The sequence below is a fragment of the Ursus arctos genome, unplaced genomic scaffold (genome assembly GCF_023065955.2).
Source record: "Ursus arctos isolate Adak ecotype North America unplaced genomic scaffold, UrsArc2.0 scaffold_1, whole genome shotgun sequence".
NCBI classification, from domain to species: Eukaryota; Metazoa; Chordata; class Mammalia; order Carnivora; family Ursidae; genus Ursus; species Ursus arctos.
In genome coordinates, this window is record NW_026622763.1 from 101,078,987 (window position 1) to 101,106,843 (window position 27,857).

Consider the following 27,857-nt stretch of genomic DNA (forward strand, 5'->3'; position numbering starts at 1 on the left):
TATTGATTTTATATCCAGCTACCCTTCTGAACTCTATTAATCTGGTAGATTCTTTTGATTGATTCTCCTGTATTCTAGGTTGACAGTCATATCATCTTCAAATAATGATATTTTTGTTTTGTTTTGTTTCATTATTTATAATGATTTTTCTTTTTTCTTAGCATACTGGCTAAGACTGTGGAATATTGTCAAATAATGTGCTCATGGACCTCCTTGTCTTATTCCTGACTTTAATGGGAAGGACTCTAGTGTTTCACTTACTAAAAAATTAGAAAGTAGGGGCGCCTGGGTGGCACAGTGGTTAAGCATCTGCTTTCGGCTCAGGGCGTGATCCCGGCGTTATGGGATCGAGCCCCACATCAGGCTCTTCTGCTATGAGCCTGCTTCTTCCTCTCCCACTCCCCCTGCTTGTGTTCCCTCTCTCGCTGGCTGTCTCTTTCTCTGTTGAATAAATAAATAAAATCTTTTTTAAAAAATTAGAAAGTATAATAAAATTTCTTTGTGGAAATATACATTTGCTTTAAAAATGGAATAATTGTAGGTTCATATGCAATTTTAAGAAATAATGCAAAGAGAGTCTTGGCACACTGTGCCCAGTTTCCTCCAATAGTAACATTTTGCAGAACTATAGTACAATATACAACAACCAGAACACTGACATTGATCCAGTTTATTGATCTTATTCTGATTTCCCAGTTTCGTACTCATGGGCATGTATTAAGTTCTGTAAAGCTCTGCCCCGAAGGCAGATGCTTAACAACTGAGCCACCCAGGCGGTCCTGATCTGACTATTCTTAAGCTAGTAATGCATTGTGTTTTTTACTGTAGTAGCTTTTTAATATGTTTTAGTAGCCTGTACTGAAAGCCTCTTTGCTCCTGGGAAAACCTAGCCCACAAACTGCTGGAAATGGCTTGGTGCGGCCAGAGCGGCAGGAGCTGGGGAGGTGGCCACAGGCTGGCAGATGATGTGGGGAAGACGGATCAGCAAAGATCGTGCGGAGACCTGTAGACCATGCTTAGGAATTTTGCTTTGTCCTGTAGTGAGTGAGGAGCTTTTGAAATGTATACCTTAAAAATTGGACTTCTCAAATTAGCTTTTTTCTAGTTTTAAAAATAGCATGTGTTGACTTCTCTTTAGAACAGAAAAGTATCAGAAAGAAACCAAACGTGGCTTCTGTGACCTCTGGTACCAAATACAGGCACACAGTTAGAAGGTTCAAACAATACAGAAATAAATAAAACGAAAAGCATATGCCTTCCTCTGCCCAAAGAGCCAGAGTCGATGTGGCATCAGGTGTGACACACTGACCAGGGATGGGCACGTGAGCCCCTGCTGCCACCACACGGGGAGGGAGGGGACATGACAGTAGGGCCCGGGACCAGGCTTTTAACTGGCTTTTGTTTTTAATGTAAAAAAGTATACATGTTTGTGGTAACAAATTGGAAAAGTCTGAGTAGTCTATACTAAGTTTTTTGGTGTCCCTTCTTTATTGGTACTCGAGATGAACATTTTCTTGTGTGTTATTTCCAAACATTTCTATGCATATGCATGTGTGTGCATGCGGCCTACACACACTTGGGATCCTATGACCCATTATTTTTCTGAAACTTGCTCTTTTACTTTCAGTATATCTTGGAGATCTTTCCACATGACCACACTCCCCTCATTCTTTTCTAGGCTTGCGCATTATGCCGTTGTAAGGGTGAACCATAATTCATTAGCCCTCTGAGGGTGAACGTTTAGATTTTTTGTTTGCTAGAACAAAAAAAAGTTGCAGTGAACATTCTTGTATGTACTGTGTACCTTCGAAAACAGGTAAGGTAAGATCCTAAGAGTGGAATTGTTAGGTCAAAGGTTATGGGCATTAACATTTTTATAGATGTTGCCAAATTATTTCTCCTGAGATTTCAGAGATGTCTACCAAACCCTCCCGGGAGTTTATCTGTATCAGAATTTATTTCTCCCCACACTTGCCAACACTAGACACTATTATACTTTGATTATACTTCGAATTCTTTCCCGGTTTGGTAAGTAAAACTTGATGTTCTGAATGTTTCGATTTACATTTCTTTAATTATGTATGAGGCTGAATATATTTGTTGGCCATTTTTACGTTGCTTTTTAGTCTACTGATTATTTGTGTCCTTTCCTCATTCACCTGTTTTAAGCAAGAAAGTGACACAATCAAATTTACTTGTTAAAGAAATGGTTCTGGTAGCAGTTTCAGAAGTCAAAGGAGGAAACAGTTTCAGGAGTAAGGCGTTGATGCAAAGTCTCAGAGGCCACAGAAAACTTTAAAAGACTAGAACTGAAAAGTGTCCAGTGATTTTGATGTTTAGAAGGTCAGTGGTGGTGGCCTTTGCCACGTGAGTCTCCATGCAGTGATGCAGCTGGAAGCCTAATTGTAGTGTGTTGGGAGGTCCCGGGGAACTGAGACAGCAAACATGGGCTGTTCTCTCAAGGACCTTGGCCGTGAAGGAAGAATACTGAGCCGGGGGTCGATAGATGAAGACCTAGGATAGAGGAAGGGGAAGGTGCTTTTTAAATATGAACTATATTTGGATGTGTTTTTAGGTTATAGACAATGAGAAGATATAAAAGGAAAGGTTAAAAATGCAGGATGAGAAAGGAATGTTTACATTTTGATACTATCGAAATTCAGAGGAAGTGGATGTGGGATAATGTGGCAAGCCCAGGCCTGAGATGGGCTGGGGCGCTGCATTGTCTGAGTCGCTTCATAAGGAGCTGAGGGTCAGGGGATGAGCACGGACGTCTGCCACGGATGCACAGAGCCTTCCTGCATCTGAAGCAGACCAGAAGTTTCCAGTGGGTCGATGGGGTCCTCCAAGGAGAGGAGTGGGTGCAGCTCCTCATTGCAGCTCTTTCTAACTTGTGAATCGGTTGCATAGTCCTCGCATGGGGACAACTGAGTGAGGGTGCAGAGAGGGGCCGGTGACGTGACCATGTGGGAGTTCACCACATGGAATCATGAGCCCGGGGAGAAGGAGCCTCCTCTCCAGCAATCAGGCATTTAAAAAAAGGCGGGAAGTGTGCAAAATGGTTAATAGTTACCTCCAGGGATTGGCATATGGCGAAGAATGCGACTGGGGAGAGGTTGGGGCACTCGTGCAATTTAAATGTGCATTCTTTTTATAAACAGAAAAGATGTAAAATGAAAAAGAAAAATTCAGAGATCACCACCTGAGATGCTGTATACCAGTCCTGAATTACAGTAGCTAACGAGAGGGTGGGAGAGGCGCTAAAGAAAGGCCAGAATCGAGTGCCATTGACAGGGACAGCAGCGCGGCCTCACACTGGCCGGCACTCGATAAGAAATGTCTCCGTCATTCAACCTGCAAGCACGTCGAGAACGACCTGGCCTGTGCCAGGCATATGCGTGATCTCATTCACCCTGTCACCGTGACCCACGGAGGCGGACATTGTTCATTTCACCCGACAGGTCAGAAGGCAAGGGGCAGAGCTGTTGGTTTTCTCGAGTCCAGGGCTTGGGCCCAGATTTTCCAATGTTCAGCCCACCATTCTTTCCACCACACGTTGGCCACCCAATTGACTTTCTTGCTTGAATTCACACACACACAGAAATGGTTTTAAATCAGTTCATTTTACGTGACGGTGAGAGTACATCTCGTGGAATTACAGAACTTAAAATATGATAGCCCACGATCATACCTGTAGTATGTTAGTGGTTTTTTTTCTGTCAGGCCCAGTGCTCTAGCTCCCAGAGCTCCTGTGTTAAAGCAGAATCCCATCTGCTAACCTTACAGGAAGAGTGGTGAGAGCTCTGCTAACCTCTGGGGCCCGTGAAGTCCCTGGAGGAGTTTTGGGCCTCTCACCAGCCGTCCTGGCATCCTCTCTGCAGATCACCCCGGAGTACCTCCAGAGTGTGTGTGTCCGCCTCTTCAGCGACCAGATGCGGCAGAGCCTGGCCCACAGCGTGGACTTCACGAGGCCTGGGACGGTGAGTCTCCGTGCCCCGTGGCTGCCCCCAAATTTAAACATAGCCTAACTAAAACAGTGAAAGAGCAAGGGCAAATAACATGCAGGGGTCTGCATTTCAGCTGGCTTCGGAGGTCTGTAAAGTCCCAGAAGGAAAAGAAAGCTGTGTTTGAGGAGTGAGCAGCTGGGGGCTGGCGTCCCGGGGGTGGTGGGAGAGGCGCTGGGGCTGTTCTTCCCGTTGGAGCTGTTCGGTGCCAAGTCCTGGTAACAATTAGCAAATCAATAAGAGAGGAAGGAAACTTCATTCTCTTTTTTAAAATAACTGCCACATTGGAGGCTGTACAGTCAAAGACAGGTGCTCTCTTTTTTCTTTTCTTCACTTTTTACTTGGAATAATTGCAAACTTACAAAGAAGTCGCAAAAATGGGGTGGGGGGATGGGCTAGCCCGGTGATGGGTATTAAGGGGGGCACATATTGCATGGAGCACTGGGTGTTATATGCAAACAGTGAATCATGGAACACTGCATCAAAAACTAAGGATGTACTGTATGGTGACTAACATAGCATAATTTTTTTTAAAAAGTCACAAAAATAGCACAAGGGACACTTGTATACCCTTTATCCAGATTCAGCGAGTCTTGGCATTTTGCCCATTTGTTTACTTTGTCTACACTCACACACACACACACAGTCTGTTTTCTGAGCCATTTGAGAATAAATCACATATATGACGGCATTTTACTCCAGTGTAGAGTTCGTTTTTTAATAGGAGTATTCTCTTATGTAACCATACAATGATCCACTTCAGTAAATTTAATGTCTTTATGATATTCTTATCTAATCTGGGCATTTTCCACTTTGTCACTTGAGCCATGTCCTTTATAGTTGTTCCCTCATTTAAAAAATAGAGCACTTCTCTTCGTGTGTTTGTATTTCCTTGTGATTAGATTCAGGGTTTGCCTCCCAGGGCAAAATATTACTTAGGTGATATTGCGTCCTTCTTAGGATAGCTCATCTGGAGGCATGTGGTGTTGAGCTGGGGTTCTTAACCCAGGGAGCGAGTACCCCAGTGTCTCCTGCAGACGTTTTCCAAGTTCTGAACCCATGTCCCTGGAGCTCACCCCAACCTGCTGCCTGGGCCACAGGCTAAATGGTGGAGCCAGACATACTCAGTTCGGAAGGAGATGCCGAGGGATCCCGAGGCTCCCCCGTGGGACGGAGCTACGGCTTTTAACTAAGGGAAAGGGTCTGCACGTTAATATTAGGCTCTTCACAGGCAGAGGCCTTTTTTAGTATTAAGAAAAAATGTATACTCTACCGCATTCTCAAGCAGGTCTGAAGCAGCTTATTATGAGAAAATGCAAATAAGAGAAATTAAAAAATTGAAGATGGAAAGAACGAAACGTGGTTAGAATTCATAGAAACAGAAAGTAGAGTGGTGGTTGCCTGGGGCTGGGAGGTAGGGGAAGTGGGAGATGCTGGTCAAAGAGTGTAACTTCTGGTTATGAGTAAGTTCTGGGACTTCATAGTGTGGTGGCTAATGTTAACAATACTCTATTATATACTTGAAGGTTACTAAGAGAGTAGATCTTAAATGTCCTCACCCCCCCCCCCCAAAGTAACTGAGGTGAGGTGACGGGCGTGTTAACTAACCTTATTGCAGCGATCACTACACGATATATATGTGTGTCAGTGCAGCACTTCGGACACCTTACACTTACACAGTGTCCTCTGTCACCTACGTCTCAGTAATGCTGGGGGGATCGGGGGGAAGAAATTGTGGTTAAAGGAAAATGAGTGTAGGACAGTACAAGTTAGCCTGGCTGGGGCCAGTACAAAGCGTGCGTGTCAGAGCTGCCGGACGCCTCGCAGCCCGGGCCGCAGGGCCCGCAAGCAGGTACATGACTTACTCCCAAGGGAAGAGAGACGGTTGCATAATGTTTATTATCTACGTTTCACTCCATCGGAAACAACATACGTGCTACACACACACAGCCTGGGAGGCACAGCAGTGAGCTGAATGCCCCCGAGCCCACCATACATTCCCCAGATAGACCATTCCCAGGCCACTGCCGCCCTCTCTGGGCCCTTTAGACGGCCGGTTTCTTTTGTGGATCTTCACAGAAAGGACTGAGTAACATGGCAGAGAGCAAATGTCCTTGACCCCGTCACTCGGCTGCTCACAGAAGCATTGTAGAGCCATGGGTGGTGGTGGCCACGCCACGCATGGACATGTGGATAATAGAAGCTGCAGGGGAGTGCCTGGGTGGCTCAGTCGGTAAAGCGTCTGCCTTTGGCTCAGGTCGTGATCCCCGGGTCCTGGGATTGAGCCCCGAGCAGGGAGCCTGCTTTTCCCTCTGCCTGCCGCTCCCGCTGCTTGTGCTCGCTCTCTCTCTGTCAAATAAATAAATAAAATCTTTAAAAAAAAAATAGAAGCTGCAGGGTCTCTATTATATTTAGAATGCGGCCACAGCGCTTTTAGTGTGCAGAAATCTTAGGGAATCGGCCATTCTTAAATGTCAGGGAAGCACACAGAGACATCGAGTTTCAGAAAAATAACTTCCTTGTGGGCCTTCCAGGATGAGGGGCTTCGAGCCACATCCCCGAGGACTGGCTGAGTTGACCCTCTGTGTACTGTACGTTTAGCTGTAAGTCAGTTAAGGAGAGTGTTTACCAAAAATGATGGCTTTCTAGCAGTAATTAGCATAGCAGGATCTGTGTCTGCTAATAGGACTACTCCTTTCTTCCTTCCCTTCCACTTTTTTATTAGTTCAGCAAATACTTAAGTGTTTTTCAGGTCTGTGTTAGAAAGTCCCATCCTGTCTTGCATATGCAAGCATCCTTATATTTTCACTGTTGGCGGAGTGATGCATCCAGCTTGTTTAAAATGAATACCATGTCAATAAGGAGCAGTTTAAAAAGGAGGAGAACACAACATATCTTTTATTTTATCCCATTAGACACTAATGTTTTTTGTCAAGAGATGAGCGCTATCATCCTTCCCTGTTACAGTCGCATTAAGGTACAGATTCTAGGCCTTAGAAGCTAGAGGAGACAAGATGAGCTCTGTTTATCTTAGTTCCTAACCATTTTCTTCTCCTGAGTCACTGACTTAGGAACAGGCAATAAAAGCTGCAAATAGTCTTTTATTATTCCTGTAGATTTCTCTCTAAGATGATAAAAAGTAGATATGAGTCATTGTAAAAGAATGTCCTTGTAAAAGTATAATAGAACATAGTTGACTGGGCATGCCTAGAGTCAATGTATGATATCGGATTTATAATGTGTGAAGAGGAAATTGGGGTACAATTTAGATAGGAAGTGTAGTGGTTGAATTGTCGGATTGAGGATTTAGAAGGAGAGGAGGGCTGCTTTTATTTGCCAGGGGTTTAAGTTCTACTCTAGGTCCAAACACAAGGCCATGAGTTTCAAGATAAAGAGGTGGACACAGCCCAGCTTGCCCTCTAGTGTGGTTCTCCATCAGCTCCCCTCCGTTCTGTTGACCTCGAGTGTTCCGATTCATTGTACCCTATAAAGGAGCTGGGCCGGGCCCATCAGAGCACTGCTGGTATCCATAAAGTTTAGTACGTTTGATACTGGTTTTTAAAACTGGCTGTTAAGAATCTGGCCTTCTGCAGCCTCACTCAGTGTTGAAAGTTCAGAAGGACTCAGTAAATAACACCCTTCTAAACCCTGAGTTCTGAGCCATTTGGAAACTAGGACAAAAGAGTAAAGGAAAAAGAAGCTGACAATATTGCCATCAACACCGATGACGCTTATATTGGAGAATGTGGATTTTCTTTGTAGACAGGTGGGTTTCCTATATTTAAATCCTGGCATCCAAGAAACGTGGCTACTCGGTCACGGCCAGCTCCGGCCAAGCCCCTCCCCTCCCCCAGCACTGCTGGCAGCGAGGGCCGGAGGGCTGCAGGACTGACCACTGCTCCCTGGGAGTTCTCATCTTCCCCCACCCAGGGAGCAGGGTGATGCGTGCCCAGTTCTCTCCCAAACCCACAAAGCCAGGAATTCACCCCTGGAGCAGGGGGATTATACTGGTGCAGGGCCCTGCAGAGGAGATGCCATGAGTGGGGCCTAGTTCATGCTCAGGTAACTGTGTCCAGAACTCCACTCACATGAGCAGAGCTGGTGGTCAAATTCCGATGTTCCCAGAAAGACTAATAATGCCGGGATTGATTTCTTAAAAAGAGAACTCTCTCAGGTGGCCCCTTCCAGTGTGATTGCCTGTTGCCACCCCACCACCTGGTTTGTCATTCTGCAGTCCTTACCAGCTCAGGCTCCAGACCGTGACTTAGTATCTCCTGGGAGACAAGATAACTTTGAGTTTATGTTTTCAGTAATCGGATCATTGTAAGAAGGGAAGCTTCTCCCCTGGGGCACAAGAGGCAGGGATTTTTTTGTTTTCTAAGATTGTACAAGTAATACGCAAATGTGCTCACTGGAAAATACATAACAATCTAATAGTAAAGTGAATACAAATCCCTTCTCTCCCTCACACTTTCCCCATCTCCTCTTCCTCCATAGGTGACCCTGGTGACTGTTTCACATTCATCTTTCCAGACTTTAAAAATTGTATAGAATTAAGGTTTTTATTATACACATCACTCTGCAACTATGTCTTTGAACTTAGTACATTTTAAAGAGTTTTCTGTGTCCTTTTGGATTTATTTCTATTTTCGTTATCTTTTAGAGTTTTAATTTAAAAGCCGTATGGTCCATTTAACCATTCTCTTGCAAACCTTTAGGTGGTTTTTCAGTTTTTGCTTTTTCTAATAATGATGCAGCACACATCTTTGTATCCTGCAGATAGCATGGGAAAGCACCATGGATGTCTCTCTTCTTAGCCCTCTGTTTGTACTGGGCAAGCATAAATGCAGAGGCACCCCAGAGAAGGAGTGCCTGATGGAGGAGAGTGACCGTCTTTACCCATGTAGAGTGTCCATCCTAAGGTGGGAGTGGGGAGGGGGAGGGCCGACCATGATACAGAGTCCAGTGCTGACTCCAAAGGTGGAAACCCAAGCATAGCTCCATGTGGAATCCCAAGTCCCATCTAGTGGTACCTGTGGGTTTAGGGTTCATTGGCTTGAGAAGTTTCCATTTAAATGCATCCTTATTTGGAAAAATGGCCCATTGGGGAATTAACTCATTTTCAGCAACTCCCAAGTAGACCCCATTGGGAATATAAGTTAAAATACTGCCAGGTGTGATTGCATTATATGCATATATTTTTTTATATGGTATTTATATTATATTCAAGGCTCAGGACATGCGAATCTTAGAAGGCATTCACTTCAAAATCAGCCATTCTTCTTAGCAATAAAAACCTGCAGGGGGCTGGGGCTGGTGGCGGTAGCAGTGGTGGTGACCCTTTCTTGGGACGGCCTCGTGCAGTTGCTCAGGAAACACTGCTTGGCGCTGCTCTGCCGAGGGGGAGTCTTCCTAAAGCTTGCTGTTGTGTGGACGGTGGCTCTGGCTTGAAGTTCAACACCTTCAGACCTTACGTTGTCTGTTACGTTGCTTTCTTCAGTCTCGGCAAGATGCCTGCAGTGTGTCTGCCTCGCCACTGCGTCTCAAGGCAGCCTCTTTGGGTCTCGTACGCCGTGCACTGAGGATGAATTGCACACCTAGCTTGCCCCTCCCTGCCACACCTCCTACCCCAGTGCCCATCACGTACCTGAACTGACCCTGGTGTGTGAGGATTGACCACCTTTGATCTCGGCCAGTGGGTGGGACTGTGATGGGGCAAGAGAGTGACTGTACCACTAGCTCAGATTTCTCTTCTGTCTTCCAGACCCAGACTCACAAGCCTTCTCCCTGTGACTGTCTGATAGGCACACTATTTCTGCATCCAAAAACAAGCTCATCTTTTCCTCCAAACAGGTGGTCTCCCCTCCTGTACATTCTGTCTTGGCAATGACACTCCACAGAACACCTGAGAATCATCCAAGCCTCTTCCCTCTTTTGGGCCCTATGTTCAGGCAGTCCTAGGGATCTGAGCGGCTTCCTCCCTCCTGCCCCACGTCTTTGTTGCTTTGTGTTTGTTCAGGCTCTTCCTCTTTCTGTCCTGGCTAAAGCAACATTTCCTAACCGGTCTCAGTCTCAAAGCTCTCACCTGTCTGATTACTCATGCACGCGGGAGCGGGGGTGACCTTTGCAGTTGTGTCTTATTTATTTAGGCCCTGAAGTTTTGGGAGGGATGTAGGTACATGCAGGCATCGATCATGTTACTGTCTTGTTTAATACCTGTCATTGCTCCAGGTCCAAAGTGCTCAGCGTGGAGTCCACAGCCTTCTGTGATCTAATGCCCACCTGTCTCTCCACACTCAGTTCTGGTCACAGAAAGCCCAAGGGGCTTATCACTTCCCCAAGTGAGCATGTTGCCACGTACCTTGCCTAGCCCCAGGCTCTCAGATGCCCGCAACCTACAGGGTGGAGGCAGGGCCCAGGGTGGTGCCCTCGGTGACCAATAAGCCAGAGAGCCACCTGCCCAGGAAGCACATTCAGGAACTCGGCACTCCCACCTCACTGACTGAGCTTCATTTCTAAACGCCACGTGTACAGTGTTCCATTTCAGCCCTCCCCTCCTACACGTAGCCCTGCAGCCCATGTTGTGCAAGTGCCCCTTCCTGTTGCAGAGTTGGCGGTAGCAACGTCCCTTCTCCGTGCGGTGGGGCTGCTGTTCGGGTCCCCGGCTTTTGTGGCCTCTTCTGACCCACGGCTAAGGCGTGTTTCCTCCCACTGTGGTTATTTAACCTCTTCTAGGTTATGTCTGCCCTTGAGATCACCCACCAAGGGGGCCTGCCTCCCCTGTTCACCTGCTCCCCTACGCAGCACAGGCGGCCACAGACGTTCAGCGTGAGACCCAAGGCCGGAGCGGGGAGGCTGGTGACAAGTGGGCCTGGACTTAGGTTCCCAGCCCCAAACAGTGCTTTCCACAACCTCAGGGCTCAGCAGCCGCTGCTGGCCTCAAGTCGTAGCTCCTTCTCTCTGACCCTCCCGGGCCGCACACACCTGCTACCATCCTATAGAGCAGCTTCTTCCAAAGCAAGTGCCTACAGACACTAACCCTAGAGGGTTTCCCCAAAGCCAGCCGCTGATGCATGAAGTTCGGAACATGCCCTATTCTGAGAGTCACAGCACTCAGCCGCACCCTAAAGACTCTTCAAGAGTCCCACCTGGTAAATCTTCAAGAGTCCCACCTGGTAAATCTGCAGACACTCCGTCATGTTACAGCTTAGACCGATCTCTCAGAACACTCTGACGTCACAGAGCATGGGCAAAGCTCTCCTCAATGTTGACCTGCTCATGTGGCCCCCGTCCATCCTTGTCCCCACCCCATGACCGCTGGCCTCGGGGAGCAGTAACGGCTGAACACCAGGCTCAGGTTCCTTTCCTGCAGCTGAGCAGCGCTGGAAGCATAATGCTTCCATTTCACTCTCTGCTCAGGGAGAGATTCTGCGCAACGAGCCCAGTGTGGGGCTCGATCCCAGGACCCTGGGATCATGACCTGAGCTGAAGGTAGACACTTAACCGACTGAGCCACCCAGGCGTCCCTAAATAAATCTTTTTTTAAAAAAGATATAATATTAAAAAAATAAATAAGATCTTTTAAAAATAAGTAAGTGTTAGGAAACATTTTCTTTCTTTCTTTTTTTTTTTTTAAGATTTTATTTGTTTATTTGACAGAGAGAGAGACAGCCAGCGAGAGAGGGAACACAAGCAGGGGGAGTGGGAGAGGAAGAAGCAGGCTTCCCAGCAGAGCAGGGAACTTGATGTGGGGCTTGATCCCAGAACACCGGGATCATGCCCTGAGCCAAAGGCAGACGCTTAACGACTGAGCCACCCAGGAGCCCCAGGAAACATTTTCTTAACTATGTGATGAATTTTATTTGTGGATGTATGAATTAGCCAATAACACTAATTTTAAAAATATATTTTTTAAAGATTTTATTTATTTGACACAGAGAGAGCGAGCAAGCACAAGCAGGGGGAGTGGGAGAGGGAGAAGCAGGCTCCCCGCTGAGCAAGGAGCCCGATGTGGGGCTTGATCCCAGGACCCCGGGATCATGACCTGAGCTGAAGGCAGATGCTTAACTGACTGAGCCACCCAGGCGCCCCTAAAAATATTTTTATTTTGTATTTATATTAGGCTAATATTTTAATATGTCTGTGCCCTTATTTGACTCATTTGACTTAATATCTTGTCTTCTTGGTCTTTTGAATGTGTTAAATGAGTAATTTAGATACATTTCAAATTTATTTTCTCAATTCCTTGCTACTTAAGCCAATAACAGGAATAGGCATTTCCTTTCATTTAAAAAAAAAAAGTCAAGGGTTAAAAAATATAAAAATATACATGGTCATGAGCCATTTAAAAGTGAGGTTTGCTGTCTCCACGGTGGGAATCTGTGTGCCCTATAAATACTGCAGATGGAAGCAACAGAGAATGGAGTCATCACCTAGGGCCAGTTTATTATTAAATCAGTCAAGGATTCCGGAGAGCCCATCTTGGGGAGTTGGTCTTCATTCATTCGTTCATTCATTCATTCAACAAATGTTGATCACGTGCCTCTGTATGCCCAGGCACTGTACCAGGTGCTGGGTACACATATTGAGGGTAATATATTTCCACCCGTTATGGAACTCAATGTCTGCTGAAGGAGAAAGGCACAGAAATCATTGCAAAATAATCACAGTTCAATGCGATAAGTGTGAATAATGACCATTCGAGAGCTGTGGTGACACAGAGGGGACCGAGAACCACTGCCTGCTGCTTCAGGAGGGACTCCCCAGGGGGCCGAGATCTCTTCTCTTCTCTACTTACTTTTTTTTCCTGGAGTTCCTTAAAACCTATCCCAAACATTCTATCACTTTACCTGTAAATAACTCAATCTATTTATCTAACAGATAAGGACAAAACAAAAAACAAATATAACTGCAATGCCAAACACAGTTGGCACGAATTCCTCAGTATCATACAGCACCGTGCAGCCCATACTTAGATTTCCTTTCTTGTCTCAGAATATCGTTTACAGTTGGTTTGAGTTGGTCCAACCAAGCACCACACACAGCATTTGGTTTTTTGTTTCTCAAGTCTGTTTTAGTACATGTTTAAGTCAGTATTGTTTGTAATGGCAAAAACAAAACAAAGCAAACAATAAGTGGGACACGGACTATCCGTAAAGTGGGTGGTGATTTGTCCAATAAGTAGGATTAAAAGGGAGTAGGGTGGGAGGGGGATTTTTCTATAAACACCTATGAACACCCCTGTAGGGTTTGACTTGGTACAAAGTACATGTTATTTTTATACTCAAAGAGAAAATCTTAATAAATCAGGATAATAGTGATTTCCGTTGCCTTGTTCTCTGTGACATCTGACTAGGCAGATTTAAGCACCTCTGGGAGTTCGGCTGCAGAGAACCCACTTGTTTTTTTACAGAGTACTCCTTGGAGCAAAGTCGGAACAAACCAAGGGTGGTAGGAAGCTTGGGAACTGCTTGAGCAATGTGTTGCTTAACTTCAGTTCGGGCTAATTTTTTTTATCTTCTTTATTTTTATTTTTATTTTATTTTATTTATTTGTTTGTTTTAGAGAGAGTGTGTGCTAGCGAGCATGCCTGCGAGCCTGGGGGGCGGGGGTGGAGCAGAGGGGAGGGACAAGCAGACTCCCCACAGAACCCAACGCAGGGCTCATCTCATGACCCAGAGATCATGACCTGAGCTGAAAACAGAGGAGTCCCACACTTAACTGACTGAACCACGCAGGCACCCTGTTTGGGCTAATTTTTAAATCGCATATGATTATGATAGGAGAATCCTGATGGATCAAAAACTTTGAAATCTGTTGATTTTGTGTGAGTACAGTGATTTAGGATTAATGCATTGCTCTCACTGTTTAACACGGTCTTTCTCCTTCTGTTTCCAACCCCCACCCCCAGGCTTCAACCATGTTAAGAGCCTCCTTGGCACCCGGGTAAGTAATTGACCTTAGGAGTTGTTATGATGGAGAACAGCTCTAGGTAAAACTGGAATTCAAAGTAACTTTAATAAACATTCATCTTAACAGCCTAGCTTAGAGGGGTGTCTTTGATTAGCTGGAGCTCATGTGGCCATAAAGGAAATACCAGTAATTGTAAGTAATACTGTTAAACTAAAATATCTTTTAATATAATTCTATTTATTTTGAAGAGAGAGCATCAAATGGAAAAAAATTGTTGAATTGTTCCTATGATATTCTATAGAGATTAATCTTCTATCATAGGGCAGTCAACAGAGTGTTGCAACGTCTAAATTTTACGTTCTTTGTTGGCTCACATGTGACCAGGGCCACAGGATAGCTTTGTGGATGCCTGAGCATTCCTATCCAAATCGATTAGGTTGTCACCTGTGTGGGTGTCTGATGTTCGGGAACTTCATCCGGCGTGTATGTTGCAGTAACAAGGAAGCTGAGAACCTTTGGTGGAGGCATGAGGACCAGGGTGGGTTCTGGTGACCCTCTGAGCACCCCCTCCTTGTTGTGGGGGTTCAGGGGATGCTGTCAGATTACTTGGACACCTGAGAGGGACACAGCTTGCCTCCTCCCTCAGTCCTGAGTCTGACACTGACCCTGCACTTCGTTCTCTTCAGACGGCAGCTGTATAATGCGGTGCTTATGAGGCTGACCGCCAGGGTTAAAATCCCACCTCTGCCGCCCCTCCGTGACCTTGGACCACTTACGTAACTTCTCTGTGTCGCAGTTTCTTCACTTATAAGAAGACAATAATGATAACTTTCTTATAGGTTTCTTGTGAGGATAAAAATGAGTTCATGTGTATAAAGCACTTAGTACGATGCTGGGCACTTAAACTCTTTGTTTGGTAGTGTTACTCCCAGTGGTGTAAGAGGCAAGGTCACCTGCAGAGAGTAAAGGGGGTAGTCGGTGGAGGGGCTAAAGAGGACAAAGGAGAAGGTATGTCCAAGAAGACAATGGGAGAGTGCCTGGACCACAGAAATGTGGGGCTGCTGAGCAACTTAGCTGGTGATAAATTCAGTGGCTAATATTGCCATTATGGGCCCATTATGGGCAAGTAACTATGGCCCGCGTTTGACTTCTCTTCCCTCTAGGTGAAGCACCCCAGCTGTAGAACAGTTTTAGACTTGGCTTTACAAATGGAACTTTTTTGTCTAGAATAAGACCTTGTTAAAATTTTAAATTAAAAAATCTTTTTTTTCATGTTGAAATGATTTCAGAGCTGCAAATATTGTACAAAGAATTCCCCTACGCCCTTCACCCAGATTCCCCATGTTGGTATTTTGCGTAAGCCCAGTACAGTTGTCAAAGTCAGTAATTAATGCTGATGCCGTATCATCTAATCTACAGGCCTTTCTCACATTTTACCAGCTGTTCCATACGTCCTTTGTCTGGTCCAGCATTCAGTCCAGGATCACATGTTGATGTGGTTGTCGTGTCTGTGTTTCCTTTCATTTGAAGTCATTCTTCAGTTTCTGTCTTTTGTGGCCTTGACGCTTCTGAAGAATACTGGCCAGTTGTTTGTAATTGGAATTTCTAAAGTATCTGTGTTCATTTTTAAGCACAGTAGTATCTGCCTCAGGAAAATAAGTGTCAGAATAATCAGTGTGCGCTTGTGCGTGGCTCTGCGGTGTGAGGTACGGAATCGAACCTCCTCCCAGGAGTGTGTACTGAGATCTCACTTGTTGCCCCGTTCTCTGGCCTTTTCTCCAGGGCCCTATGAGAGGATCTCACTTTGTCTTTTAAAAACTAACGTTAAGAAAATCAGCATGTGATATTTTTTTTATAACGTAATACATGCTCATTATAGAAAAGTTGAATGCTCTAGGCACATATGAAGAAAATTTACAGTACCCTAAATGCTGCCCCCCCGGAGTCTTACCTCCTTTCCACCCTTCCACCCACCCTTACCTCTATTCCACCCTTTAAAGCTAATGAAACGAGTGAAATGGGTGAAGACCAAGAGGTACAAACTTCCACTTGTAAAACAGAAACTCCTGGGAGCAGTGGACGGCATGGGAGCTGTAGTGAATAATATCGTAGTGCAAACTTCAAAGTTGCTGAGAAAGTAAATCTTAAAAATTCTCATCCCAGGAAAGGAAACACGTATGGTGACAGAGGGTAAAAGACTCAGTGCGTGACCCCTTCGCACCCCGTACAAGTGGCGGATCACGATGTCGAATGTTGCAACGAATGCATCTCAGTTACATGTCAATGAAAAGCAGCAGAACCGTTAATCCTATTTTTTTAAGATTTTATTTTTTTAAGTAATCTCTACCCCCAACATGGGGCTCGAACTCACGACCCCGAGATAAAGAGTTGGCACGCTCTACCGAATGAGCCAGCTGGGCACCCCAAGAACCTTTCATCATGCATCTTTTCACCAAGTCCTCCTGAGCCCCCATTTAGTATTGTGCCGGGAGTATTGATCTTAATATTAATATTCCCTGCGCAGTGTCCCCCCGCCCCGTGACATCTTCGGTGCTGAGTACAACATCAAAGCAAGGACGTTAACAGAGGTGGTGTTGTTAACTAGACCACAGGCCTCACTCCCTTTTCACTGGTTCTCCGGGTGCGGGTGCGCACTCCAGTCTCCTCCTGTGGAACAGAACAAACTGCGGAGACGCAGGGGAAACCTGGCTTCCCCCGAGGGCTCCCCCGGAGTCCTCTCGAGGAGGGCGTGCACACCGGCCTGCTTGCTCCTTTCCCAGATTCGAACCCGCGCTACCTCCTGACACACCCTTTAGCACCATGGGGTCTACTTGCACCTGCTCTGCACCGTTCTTTCCTAACCTGCTCTGTCCTTCACATCCCCCCGGTTCGGTCCCTCGGGCTTGAGCGGGCAGTGGCTGCAGGTTTTTGGGGAGAACTCTGGCGGGCTGCTGCTGCCGCTGCCGATTTGGGCTTTGCTCCAGATTCTAAATAGGACTTGAGCCGTCAGCAAGTTCTGGCGCCTCTGGGGTGACTCCATCCCTGCTGGACGGAGCCCTGGCCCAGTGCGAATGCAGCGATTTCTCAGTCTGGTCAGGCAGGGCCCTACTCCTCGTTTGGGGAAAGATGTTCAGCAAAGCCCCAGTACAGCCACAGGAAAGGCAGAGCGGCGCTTAATGAAGCTGAGGGCGGGGAGCCTGGACTTCGTTCCAGGAGCAGAGAAAACAGCTGGGCCGCCCGTGGTGTCCCGATACTTAGAAGGTCTCATGAATGTGCCCTTTTGCCCTTTTCTCTCTCTTTGAACTTGTGTTGCTGAGTAGGAAACTAAAGGATGTCCCACTGCTGCCCTCCTTGGATTATGAGAAGCTGAAGAAGGATTTGATTTTGGGGAGCGACCGCTTGAAAGCCTTCTTGTTGCAGGCTCTGCGCTGGGTATGTACCTTTCCCTTGAAGTCAAGGGGAAAAAAAAAAGACCATGCTGGTTTTCTTGGCTGGCTACCTTGCTCGTATCTTGCAACCCAGCTACTACAAATCCTTCTTCGTGCTGCCTGCCAACGCCAAGAGCTAAAGGTAAAAACAGCCTCTGAAGACGGCCTTGGCCTCCTGGCAAAATCCGGGTGTTGACCTCGCAGTTGCCTTTGCCCTCCCTCGGCCTTTTGCTGTGCGCAGTTTCAAGCCTGTCCCCGTCCTCAGTCGTGAGCCACCCTCCCAGCCAGCGGGTCGGTGCGTGAGAGCCCAGAGTCATTCTGTCGTGACAGCTTCACAAAGACCTCTGCCTCCAGGCGTTCCCACTCCTGCGGACTGCAGGGGAGGACACTGCTGAACCAGTCTGTAAGGGAAGCCAGGCCTCCTCTGAATTGTTGCTTTTCTTCCCACTCTTCAGATTGGCCCCAGTGAAGCCAGTGGTTCTCAAGATTTTTAGTCTCAGACCCGTTGACACTCAAATTACTGAGGACCCCAAAGGCTTTAGTTTATGTGAATTTTATCTACCAATATTTACAGTATTAGAAATTAAAACTGAGGGGCGCCTGGGTGGCACAGCGGTTAAGCGTCTGCCTTCAGCTCAGGGTGTGATCCCGGCGATCTGGGATCGAGCCCCACATCAGGCTCTTCTGCTATGAGCGTGCTTCTTCCTCTCCCACTCCCCCTGCTTGTGTTCCCTCTCTCGCTGGCTGTCTCTATCTCTGTCGAATAAATAAATAAAATCTTTAAAAAAAAAAATTAAAACAGAACATTTTAAATATTAATTCATTTAAGATGAACTATAATAATGAACCCAGAACATAACATAAATAACATATTTTTTAAATAGAAAAAATAACTATTTTCCAAACAAACAAAAAAAATGAGTAAGGAAAGTGGCATTGTTTTACATTTTGGCAAAGTTCTTTAATGTCTGGCCCGATGGAGGGACAGCTGGATTCTCACATCTGCTTCCCCAATTGAGTCATCACAGTGTCACACTTCATATAGCCTCTGAGAGATTGACCACGAAAAAGATAAATCAGGGGCTCCTGGCTGGCTCAGTCAGTAGAGCATGCGACTCTTGATCTCGAGTTCGTGAGTTCAAGCCCCACCCTGGGTGTAGAGATTACTTAAAAAGATCAAATCTTTAGGGGTGCCTGGGCACCTCAGTTAGTTAAGCATTTGCCTTCAGCTTAGGTCATGATTCCGAGGTCCTGGGATCGAGCCCCGCATCAGGCTCCCTGCTCAGCAGTGAGTCTGTTTCTCCCTTCCCCTCTGCCCCTCCGCCTGCTTGTGGCACTTTCTCTCTCTCTCTCTCTCTCAAATAAACTCTTAAAAAGAAATAAAATAAAATCTTAAGAAAAAAAGATAAATCACATCTTAGTATTATTATGACAATAATCATGACCTTGTAGACTCCTTGGAAGGTCTTTGGAGACCTCTAGGATTCCCCAGACAACACTTGGAAAACTGCAGGTCTAGGCCAACACTGGTTGGCTCTAACTGAATGATCCATTCTAACTTAGGCTGTAATAGTGTCAGGCCCCTCACAGATCCCTGAATTTCAGGGTGTGTTGGCATCAAAATGGCTTTGAGTAATTTCCCCATCTCCGTAGAAAAAGGTCTCCTCCCTTGCACTTCTGATGGATGGTTGTGCTTCCTGAATATGGTCTTGAGGGAACTCTGAGATGCATCCAGGATCACAGAAGGAGTCCTGTGGTCAGCTGGTGAAGTCTGCCTCAGTTGATAGGGTGGGTGGGCAGCACAAGTCATCTCCGGGGGCCCTTCCTGACACGCACATTGCGTCTGTCTGCTCAAGTTACCAGACTCATTCTCTGGCTCCCAGTTTGTCCACCCAGCACCTCCTCTCAGTCCGTGCTACCGAGCCTCTTGCTGAGACAGGCTATTCCTTTGCCGAGTGAATGACATTGTCACAGAATAACCAGGAAAAATAAACAGGTGTCTTAAGATCTTATCTTTGTGTTCCCCTCTAGCTTCTCACCCTTCCACTCCATTCCAGCCCCCACGTGTGAGACTCTTGGCACACCCTCCTTTAATATAGCCCTCTCCCCCCTCAGGGCCTTCCTCTTTGGCCGCGTGGATCCAGTCTGTCCTCGACACGCGCCTCTGGAGGCCTCCACCCTTCAGTCTTGAGGGGGTCTGCTGCTCTTGTCTTCTCGCTATGTGGTTCTTTACATGTCCAGCTCCTCCTCGGCCAGAGGCAGGGCCCACAGTCTCAGGGGTCTTTAGTAGGATTTTCCCGGAAAAGCAAGGACATTTGCTTACTTTAGTTATGTGACTTTCTCATATAATTCATGCCTGTACACACTCATATATACACAAACACACACATTTCACACACTCCCCATACAACATTTTTTTTTCTAGCCCTCTGGACAGTGAGTGAATTCATTGTGTTAAATGCAAGAGACTTATGACTTTCAAAATCTACAAAATTCTACCCACCTACCCCTTACACACACACGCACGCAATCGCTGCATCGGTCCCTATAGTATAAAGTCTCATTTGTTGGTGATGCATTGGCTCTAAGCCCTCCACAACCTGCCGTGCCCACCCGGCACTGAGCTCTCCCCTGCATGCGCCCTGCATTTTCACCCTTCCCCGACCGGTACCACACTTCCTCCCCTGCCCGCGCCCACTCGCCATCATGCTCACCTTCCCCTGTGCTGGCTAATAGTCTGCTCCTCCTTCAGGGGCCAACTCTAGAGCCCCTTCCTGTGAGAAAACCTCTAGGTGTTTGTGGGTTGCCCCTTATCGGTACACTTACTGTCTGGGCATTTTATCACTTCCCTTCTCTGGAGAGTTCATGTGTGTAAGTTGACTCCTTCATCACCCTTTAGGAAGTAGAACATCCTAACTTCTTGTTAGTTGACTGGTTGCCTGGGTAGCCACTCCCCCACCAGGTTATTATTTCCTTTGGTTAAACGTGTAGTTACTGCTTCTGCCATTTAAAAGGCACCCGCTATATGAATATTTTTCTCCATATTAAGACTAGGGTCTGCTACTTTTCTTTTTCTTTATTCTAGCGCTTGACCACATCCCATCCTGGAGAGCAGAGGGAGACCGTTCTGGAAGCCTACATCGGCAATGACCTCCTGGATTGTCACAGCCACAGCCAGGTCCGTGAGAGATGGGCCAGAGCCCAGCCAGGGCCTTCATTTCGAGGGGGATGATCTTAGCAGTGGGTGGAGACTTGACTTTATAGGATATGTCAGCCTCCTGTTAGCTGGTGAGATCTGCTGTTCACCCCAGACATTGGCCTACTTTTCACCTCTAATAGAATCCTACGCAGGTTAGAACTGCTTAATTCAACTCTGGGGCTCTTTCCTGTCATTTTTCCTTTTCCCAAAATCCCAGCTCTTTCCCTCACTCTGCTGCTTAACCATGAGTCCTGCAAGCGCAGCGTGACTTACGGCGGGCAGGGCAGGTAAGCCAATTCATTTGTTTTTCATCTGGGCCCGACTTAAAATATGTTAACACTATATTTGTATATAGTTTCGGACCAGACAGGTCTGACGATGCAGTGGGAAAAGTATGGGATCCGGAGTGAGATTAACTGGTTTCAAACCTCTGCCCTACCGCCCAGGAGCCAGATAACCTTATGTAAGTTACTGGGTCTCAGGGCGCCTCCCATCTCGGAGAAGGAGCCATCACCTGCCTCGTGAAGTCGTAGGGGTGATTGCATTTGGTCACATGTGGGAAGTATCTAACCCAGTGCCCAGCAGGAGTAGCCAATGCGTGGCGGTTCCCTCCCCACTCCTCACCCCGTTACCTGTTATCAACACTATATAAAGACACTGCATTTCAGTGTCTCCATTCAGTGTTATCCAAAATGATCTAAGTACCTTACCTCCCTATTCTGAAGCTTCGCAGGGTGTGCACTGGGTGGCATATCAGCACCCCTTAGATCGCCGATGAAAAAGCACCCTGCAGAGGCTAATCACACGTTAGACTATCCTGTGCACAGGCGTTCGAGAACTTTGAGTTGCCAGTTTATTCTTTGAATGTAGTCTTACTGCTCCCATGAAAGAGTTAAGTTTGAAAAATAGTCTCTCAAATTTTTGACTTATTTCCTTTTACTTTTATTTCTGCTTATTTTTGTTATGGAATTGAAACCAACTTATCAGGCATGAAGCAACAGAAAAATATGTTATTGTGACTTTACAAACTCAGATTCAAAGAATAAATTCAATTTTGAGTCTTTCTAAAACTATCTTATTTCATTGAATCCGTGCATTTTTTCCCCCATTTTAGGATTCTGGGAAATTGGAGCATATCTAGTAGTTGATGTCCTGTTGTAGTTTAATTGGCTTCTTTTCTTTTTTGGTTGTATTTATTAAAAAAAATGTATTCTATAATGAAAGACGTCTTAGGTTTTGTGATATTTGTCACAATGCCATGATCTCTGTAGCCATCGAAGAAATGGCATTTCTTCCCCGAGTCATTATTTTTAATTGCCATGGTTTAGTTTAAGCAAGGAATGAGCTGGAGCCATCTTAAGATGTCCAAGAATCTGCAGAGCAGGAAAACTCGAGCAGAATGGATGCCGTGTCACCATGACACCAAAGAAATTGGACCGGTTGTTTAGCGAGTTCTAATAGCTGAGCGGTTCTCAGAGTTTAGCGTGCAGTCTTATCACCTGGAAAGTTCATTAAAACACACATTACTGGGCCGCTGCGGTTTCCAGTGAGCAAGTCTGGGATGGGGCCTGAGAATTTACGTCCCCAGCAAGTTTTCAGGTGATGCTGCTGCTGCTGGTCCAGGACCACACTTTCGAGAATCACTATTCTTTCTTATTCTCTAGGTTGGTGGAGCACGTCTTATAGTTAATAACTTTTGGAGAAAGGATGGGTGAGAAGTAGATTTTTTTGAGATGATATATGTCAGAAAATGTCTTTATTCTTTGTATGGAATTCTGGGTTCTAAATAATTTTTCTTCATTATTTGGAAGATCTTGCTCCATTGTCCTTTAGGTTCCAGTGTTGCTGTTGAGAAGTCCAAAGCCATTCTGATTCCCGATCCTTCGTATGTGGCCTGGTTATTTCTCCCTAGCAGCCTGTTGAGTCTTCTATCACCATTGTTAATAAATGTCCCACTGATGTCTTTCATGAGGTGTATTCTGATTCATTGTTTTGAGTGGTTTGTGAGCTCTTTCCCTCTGACAAGTGTAGTTCTGGGAACTTTTCTTGAGTTTATTTTGTTGATGATTTCCTCTCTGTTTTCTCAGTTCTCTCTCTCTGAATGTTGGACCTCTTGAACTGGTTCTCTAAATCTGTCTTTTCTTTCATATTTTCCAAATTTGTCTTCTTGCTCTACTTTCTGGGAGATCTCCTCATCTTTATTTTCCAACCCTTCTGTCGAGTTTTTCACTCCCCCTTTTTATGGCAATCTTTTTCATGGATAGAGTACAGCCTCTTGTGTCTCAGAGCTTACTCTGAGTGACACGTTTGCTTATCTCTGGTTTTCTTCTCCCTGCACAGTCCCGTTTCCTTCAGGTTACCTCCCCCGCGCATTTGTTTTGACCCTATCTCCCATATTGGAAACTTGGCCTTGGGCTTCTGGTAGACATTGGTTATCTCATAATGTTTTCCTGGGGTGGGGTGCAGGGAACGAAAGCCGTTTGGAAATTCTGTGTGACAGTAGGGCCTGGAGACGCAGAACCCCACTGAGGGTGATCCAGGCGGGCTCTCTAGTAGGAACCTCTGATTTTAGGACCTCTGACTCTTTTCTCTTGGGCTGGTCATTTTCCTCCAAAAGAGTCTTCTGATCTCCTACCTAGAGGGTGAGGATCTGAGTGCAGCATTCTGGGAGCCAGGTAGAAGAGGATGGGTTGCTCTCTCTTCAGCATTCATTCTGCATTAAGGCACTGTCCCTTCTCCCCATTTGGGTGTAGAAGCCCTGCTCGCCTGTGCCACGTGCCCCCTCTGTTATAGGATTTTTGTCTCCCGTAGTGCCCACGGTTCTTGGTCACGTCGTTTTGAAGAATGAAGGGTAGACCAGACAAAGAGTGGTGGGCAGCAAATCAAAGTTTATTGAGCAAGAGTATAAAGCTCCTGGAGAGGGAGGGGGGCCCGAGTGGATTGCCCCCAGAGTGTCTAAGTTTAGGGGGTTTTAGGATCTCTTTTGCCGAACTATCTTAAGCAGTCACGGTGTGCTGAGTCATGCCAATCAGGGCTCTGGGCACGTATCTGTCTACCTATTAGGTTAATGTCTCTGTGCTGATGGTCTTTTTTTGCTGACATCTGGGGGCTTAGGTCTTAACTGCCCCTTGCCCATGATATTGACAAATGCTTTGTGGTTAATTGTCTTATTTTAGGACATTTTGCAGAAGTCATTTCTGCAAAGACTGCAAAACAGAATGCGAGTGTGGTCCTTTCTAAGCTGCAAAACAGGGTGTCGGTGCTATTTTATTTTAGGTGTCCTGACTCCATACTTTCTTGCTGGGGACCCTGGCCCTGACTACCTACCTGTGCAACTAAGTCCTCACACTTCTTGTAACTCTCACAAAGGAACACCCCCAGACCGATGGTGGGAAGTATGCGGGAAGACAGTAGTCCCGGAGCAACAAGAGTGGGATCCAGCTGCTGCTTTAACAGCTTTCATTCATTCTTCTTTATTTTTTTTTCCTTTTGAGGATTAAGTGCTGTTAATTGGGTAATTCCTCATTGCCCGTTGCTGCCTTCAAGACTTGGCATTCTTGGGTCTGCTAAGTCTGTCACCACCCTGCATTCCTGATTCTGAAATTGTGTTGTTAAAATTTCTTGCGCTGTCTCTCTGTCCTTTAGAATTTATATCTTTTTAAAAAAGAAATCCATGCACTGAGATTTTACTGTGGTTTGCAGGGAGCAAAATTAGATGCATGTATTGGATCCATCATTAACCTGGAAACACATGAGCAGCAATCATTGCAAACGGCATAGCCTCCCGCGTGCCAGTCCCTGGCTAAGCGCTCTGTATAACTCAGTCTTTCAGCTTAGAAGTGTGAATAGCTTGTTTTTGTCAACTCTCATAAAAGATCGGTTGGAAGTTGAGATTTCAGATGAAGTGTTGACTTTAGTCTATTTCACCTGTAATAAATCCGCGCAGAGGCAGCGAACAGCAGACCCGTAGAGGAGGCGTGTGTTCAGCTCTGTGTTCTTTAACGCCATCATTTCCCTCTCTGGGTGACTGTCCCCGCAGAGACGCGTGCTTCAGCTGCTGCACTCCAAGAGCGAGGTGGTGCGGCAGTACATGGCCCGGCTCATCAATGCTTTCGCGTCCCTGGCAGAAGGTGAGTCATCAGCGTTTCTTCAAAGAGAGCAGCTAGGTCTTACTTAATGCATTTCGTTCCTTTGAAAGTGGACATTCTTCTTTAAGTCTCTTAAAGGCGCTGTGCGTTTCCTAGTATCTTCGCGTTTAGTGCGTCGAAGGTGTCTCATGCAAATTGGTGGTTGTCGTATCGCTTAGTTTATGTCAGAGCAAATTTTAATGGTTTTGGAGTCTATTTTATAAGCCTTCTGGTTTTGTTTTATAGGCTTTCTGGTTTAGTAATGGTACTATTTAGATTTTTTCAAGTATATAATAGGAAATGCATTTTCTATAATTTTCTGCTTAAGGCAAAATAAGGTTAGTGAAATAATCAAAGCTGATCCCAATAAGTACTGCATCATTTCCTTCAAGAGGGTACAACCTCTCGGGGTGCCTGGCTGGCTCAGTCGTTGGAGCGTGTGACTCTTGACCTCTCGGGGTTGTAGGTTCGAGCCCCACATTGGGCATAGAGATTACTTAAAAATAAAATCTTTTTTTTTTTTTAAGATTTTATTTATTTATGTGACAGAGATAGAGACAGCCAGCGAGAGAGGGAACACAGCAGGGGGAGTGGGAGAGGAAGAAGCAGGCTCCTAGCGGAGGAGCCTGACGTGGGGCTCGATCCCATAACGCCGGGATCACGCCCTGAGCCAAAGGCAGATGCTTAACGACTGCGCCACCCAGGTGCCCCTTAAAAATAAAATCTTAAAAAAAAGAAGCAGATAACCTCTTAAACCAAGGGGGTTTGAAAATTCCAAAGATAATACATACCAAAGCTGAATCCAAAATGATTTTACAAAGTATTTTTATCTTTCATGGGTTCTGCTTTGTTTCAGCTTTTTAAATGTGAATAAAGGGAGTTTTCAAATTATGAATATATGATACTCCCAAAAGTTGGTTGGTTCACTCATTCATTTGCTTGTTCTTCCAACCATTTAGCAGACCTTTATTATGAACGAGAATACAGACATTAACATCATCTGCATCAGGACACAAGTCCACAATGGGCTAGTGATAACCGGGCTTACTGTGGGGTCCCAGGTATGGTTCCCGACTCCTTCTCCAGGCCACAGGTACATCTTCTAGAAGGAGCAAGGAGTGCGCCCAGAAAGCATTATTGTTTGGTTGCCTCAATTATAAAGACTAAGGAGTCCATACAGATTCCTCACCTTCTTTCTCCCTGTAGATCTGGCAGTTCTCCCACAAAAACATAGTGATGAATTATGTTTAAAGATTATTTATTTATTTATTTGAGAGAGAGACAGAGACAGAGAAGCAGGTTCTGCAATGAGTGTGGAGCCCGACACGGGGCTTGATCTCACAACTCTGAGATCACAACCTGAGCTGAAATCAAGAGTTGGAGGCTTAACCAACTGAGGCACCCAGGCACCCCATGATGAATTATGTTTCGATTATAAGAAGAGTGGTTTTCTCTTCATTAGATAGTTGATTGGATAAAACCAATTTTGCAGAAGAAATAGGTTTTAAGTTTTTTTTAGAACCTAAAATTACCTAAACTCTACATGTATTACATGCAAAGTGTTCATAGAAAGTGATTTCAGGGCATGAACTTAACACAAGATAAAGTCTCTTACCCGTGCATCTCTGATTATATTATTAGGTCGCCTCTACCTGGCCCAGAACACAAAGGTGCTGCGGATGCTGGAGGAAAGGCTGAAGGAGGAGGATGAGGACATCGTCACCCGCGAGAACGTTCTCGGGGCCTTGCAGAAGTTCAGCCTCAGGTGCTGACCGTGCAGTAGGTCATGGTGGCTCCCGTGAAGTCAAACAGGGCTTATGTGAGCCACTGTTTAATCCCAGGGGCAGCCCAAGAGGCAGATGATATTTTCAGTTAACATTTCAGAGAGGTTGGGTGACTTTCCAAGATAGAGCTGGAAAGCTCATCTTGAATCCTCGAACCCTCCTGCTCAAGCTGCTGTGGAGGGAAAGGCTCTGTCGCGGTCTCCTCGTGAACGGTAGCCGGCGCTGGCCAGGGGCTGGATTGTGTTTCAGGCCACGTGCACGTGCAGAGATGGGCATGTGAACAAAATCTGATAGGGCGCAGCCTGCGAGTTGCGCACAGCCCGTTGTGGGAGGTGCACGTAAACGAACAGTCCCAGTCGGTGTGCTGGGTAGTCCCGTGGAGGGCAGGGCTGGAGCCTCTCGTTTCCTGGTCCGTACGTCCCAGCAGCCCACCCTGTCGTCTCCATCCGGACCCTGTCGTGACTTGGACCCTGTATCCACCTAGAGCTTTTTGTTCATTAACGGCTTTATCGAAGTGTACTCTCATAGCATGGAGCTCACCCCTCTTACATGTACCGTTCACAGTTGTACAGCCATCGCCACAAGCTAATTTTAGAACATTTCCATCACCACACAAAGAAACCTCATGGCCATTTCCAGTCCCCATTCCTACCCCCAGCCCCACGGAACCACTGATTAAAATGCCCATAATGGGCATTTTTAGACAAACGGAATCATACAGTGCGTGTTCTGTTGTGACTGGCTTCTTTCCCTGAGCGTCGTGTGTTTGAGGCTCGTCCATGTGGTAGCCTGTGTCCGTGCTTTGTTGTGTTGTAACACTGAAGAACACGCCATTTCGTGGCTAGACCACATTTGGTTTATCTGTTCATCAGTTGATGGACATCTGGATTATGTCTGCTCTTGGGCTATTATGCATAATCGTGTTCCGAACATTTGCCTACAAGTCTTTGTGTGGACGCATCCTTTCCCTTCCCCTGAGCCAGTCAGTGTCTAGGAGTGGAGTTGCTGAGTCATACGGAATTCTTCAGCATGTGGATTCCCTCAGGAGCACCTCCCTTTCTCTTCGCCTTTGTAAGAATTCTAGCACCTTGAGTCCTCAGCTTTTTCTGACCGTCAGTCCTCTCCCGGACATACATTCTTCCTGTCAGAGGTGGTTGACATGTGATTGACTCTAGCTAGGAACCTAAAGCCTGCAAAGTGAGTTATTCTAAGTGTGCACGTTTAGTGAGGGAAAGCGGTACGTGTTCAGTTCTTACTATTTGCCCGGTCCCTGCCAATGAAAAGTCTTGCTCTAACTATGTGTGAATTGAAAAGAACTGTAAGTAGTAAACTCCAGAGTTTTTATTTCTTCAGATCATATGAACACTTGGTTTTTGTTTGTTTATAAAGATAATTTAGCTTGA

General features: G+C 46.0%; 1 protein-coding gene across 3 annotated transcripts in view; it reads left to right on the forward strand.

Moving 5' to 3' along the window:
• ARMC9 (armadillo repeat containing 9) overlaps nucleotides 1-27,857 on the forward strand; it is a 146,794-nt gene that overhangs the window by 31,355 nt on the left and 87,582 nt on the right. For all 3 annotated transcript variants that reach the window (XM_026491715.4, XM_048214328.2, XM_057305543.1), the window contains exons 9-14: nucleotides 3,882-3,980; nucleotides 13,915-13,949; nucleotides 17,237-17,348; nucleotides 20,430-20,522; nucleotides 24,583-24,673; nucleotides 26,312-26,435. In XM_026491715.4, the coding sequence (XP_026347500.2) occupies nucleotides 3,882-3,980; nucleotides 13,915-13,949; nucleotides 17,237-17,348; nucleotides 20,430-20,522; nucleotides 24,583-24,673; nucleotides 26,312-26,435 (554 nt within the window). The remainder of the gene's footprint in view (nucleotides 1-3,881; nucleotides 3,981-13,914; nucleotides 13,950-17,236; nucleotides 17,349-20,429; nucleotides 20,523-24,582; nucleotides 24,674-26,311; nucleotides 26,436-27,857) is intronic.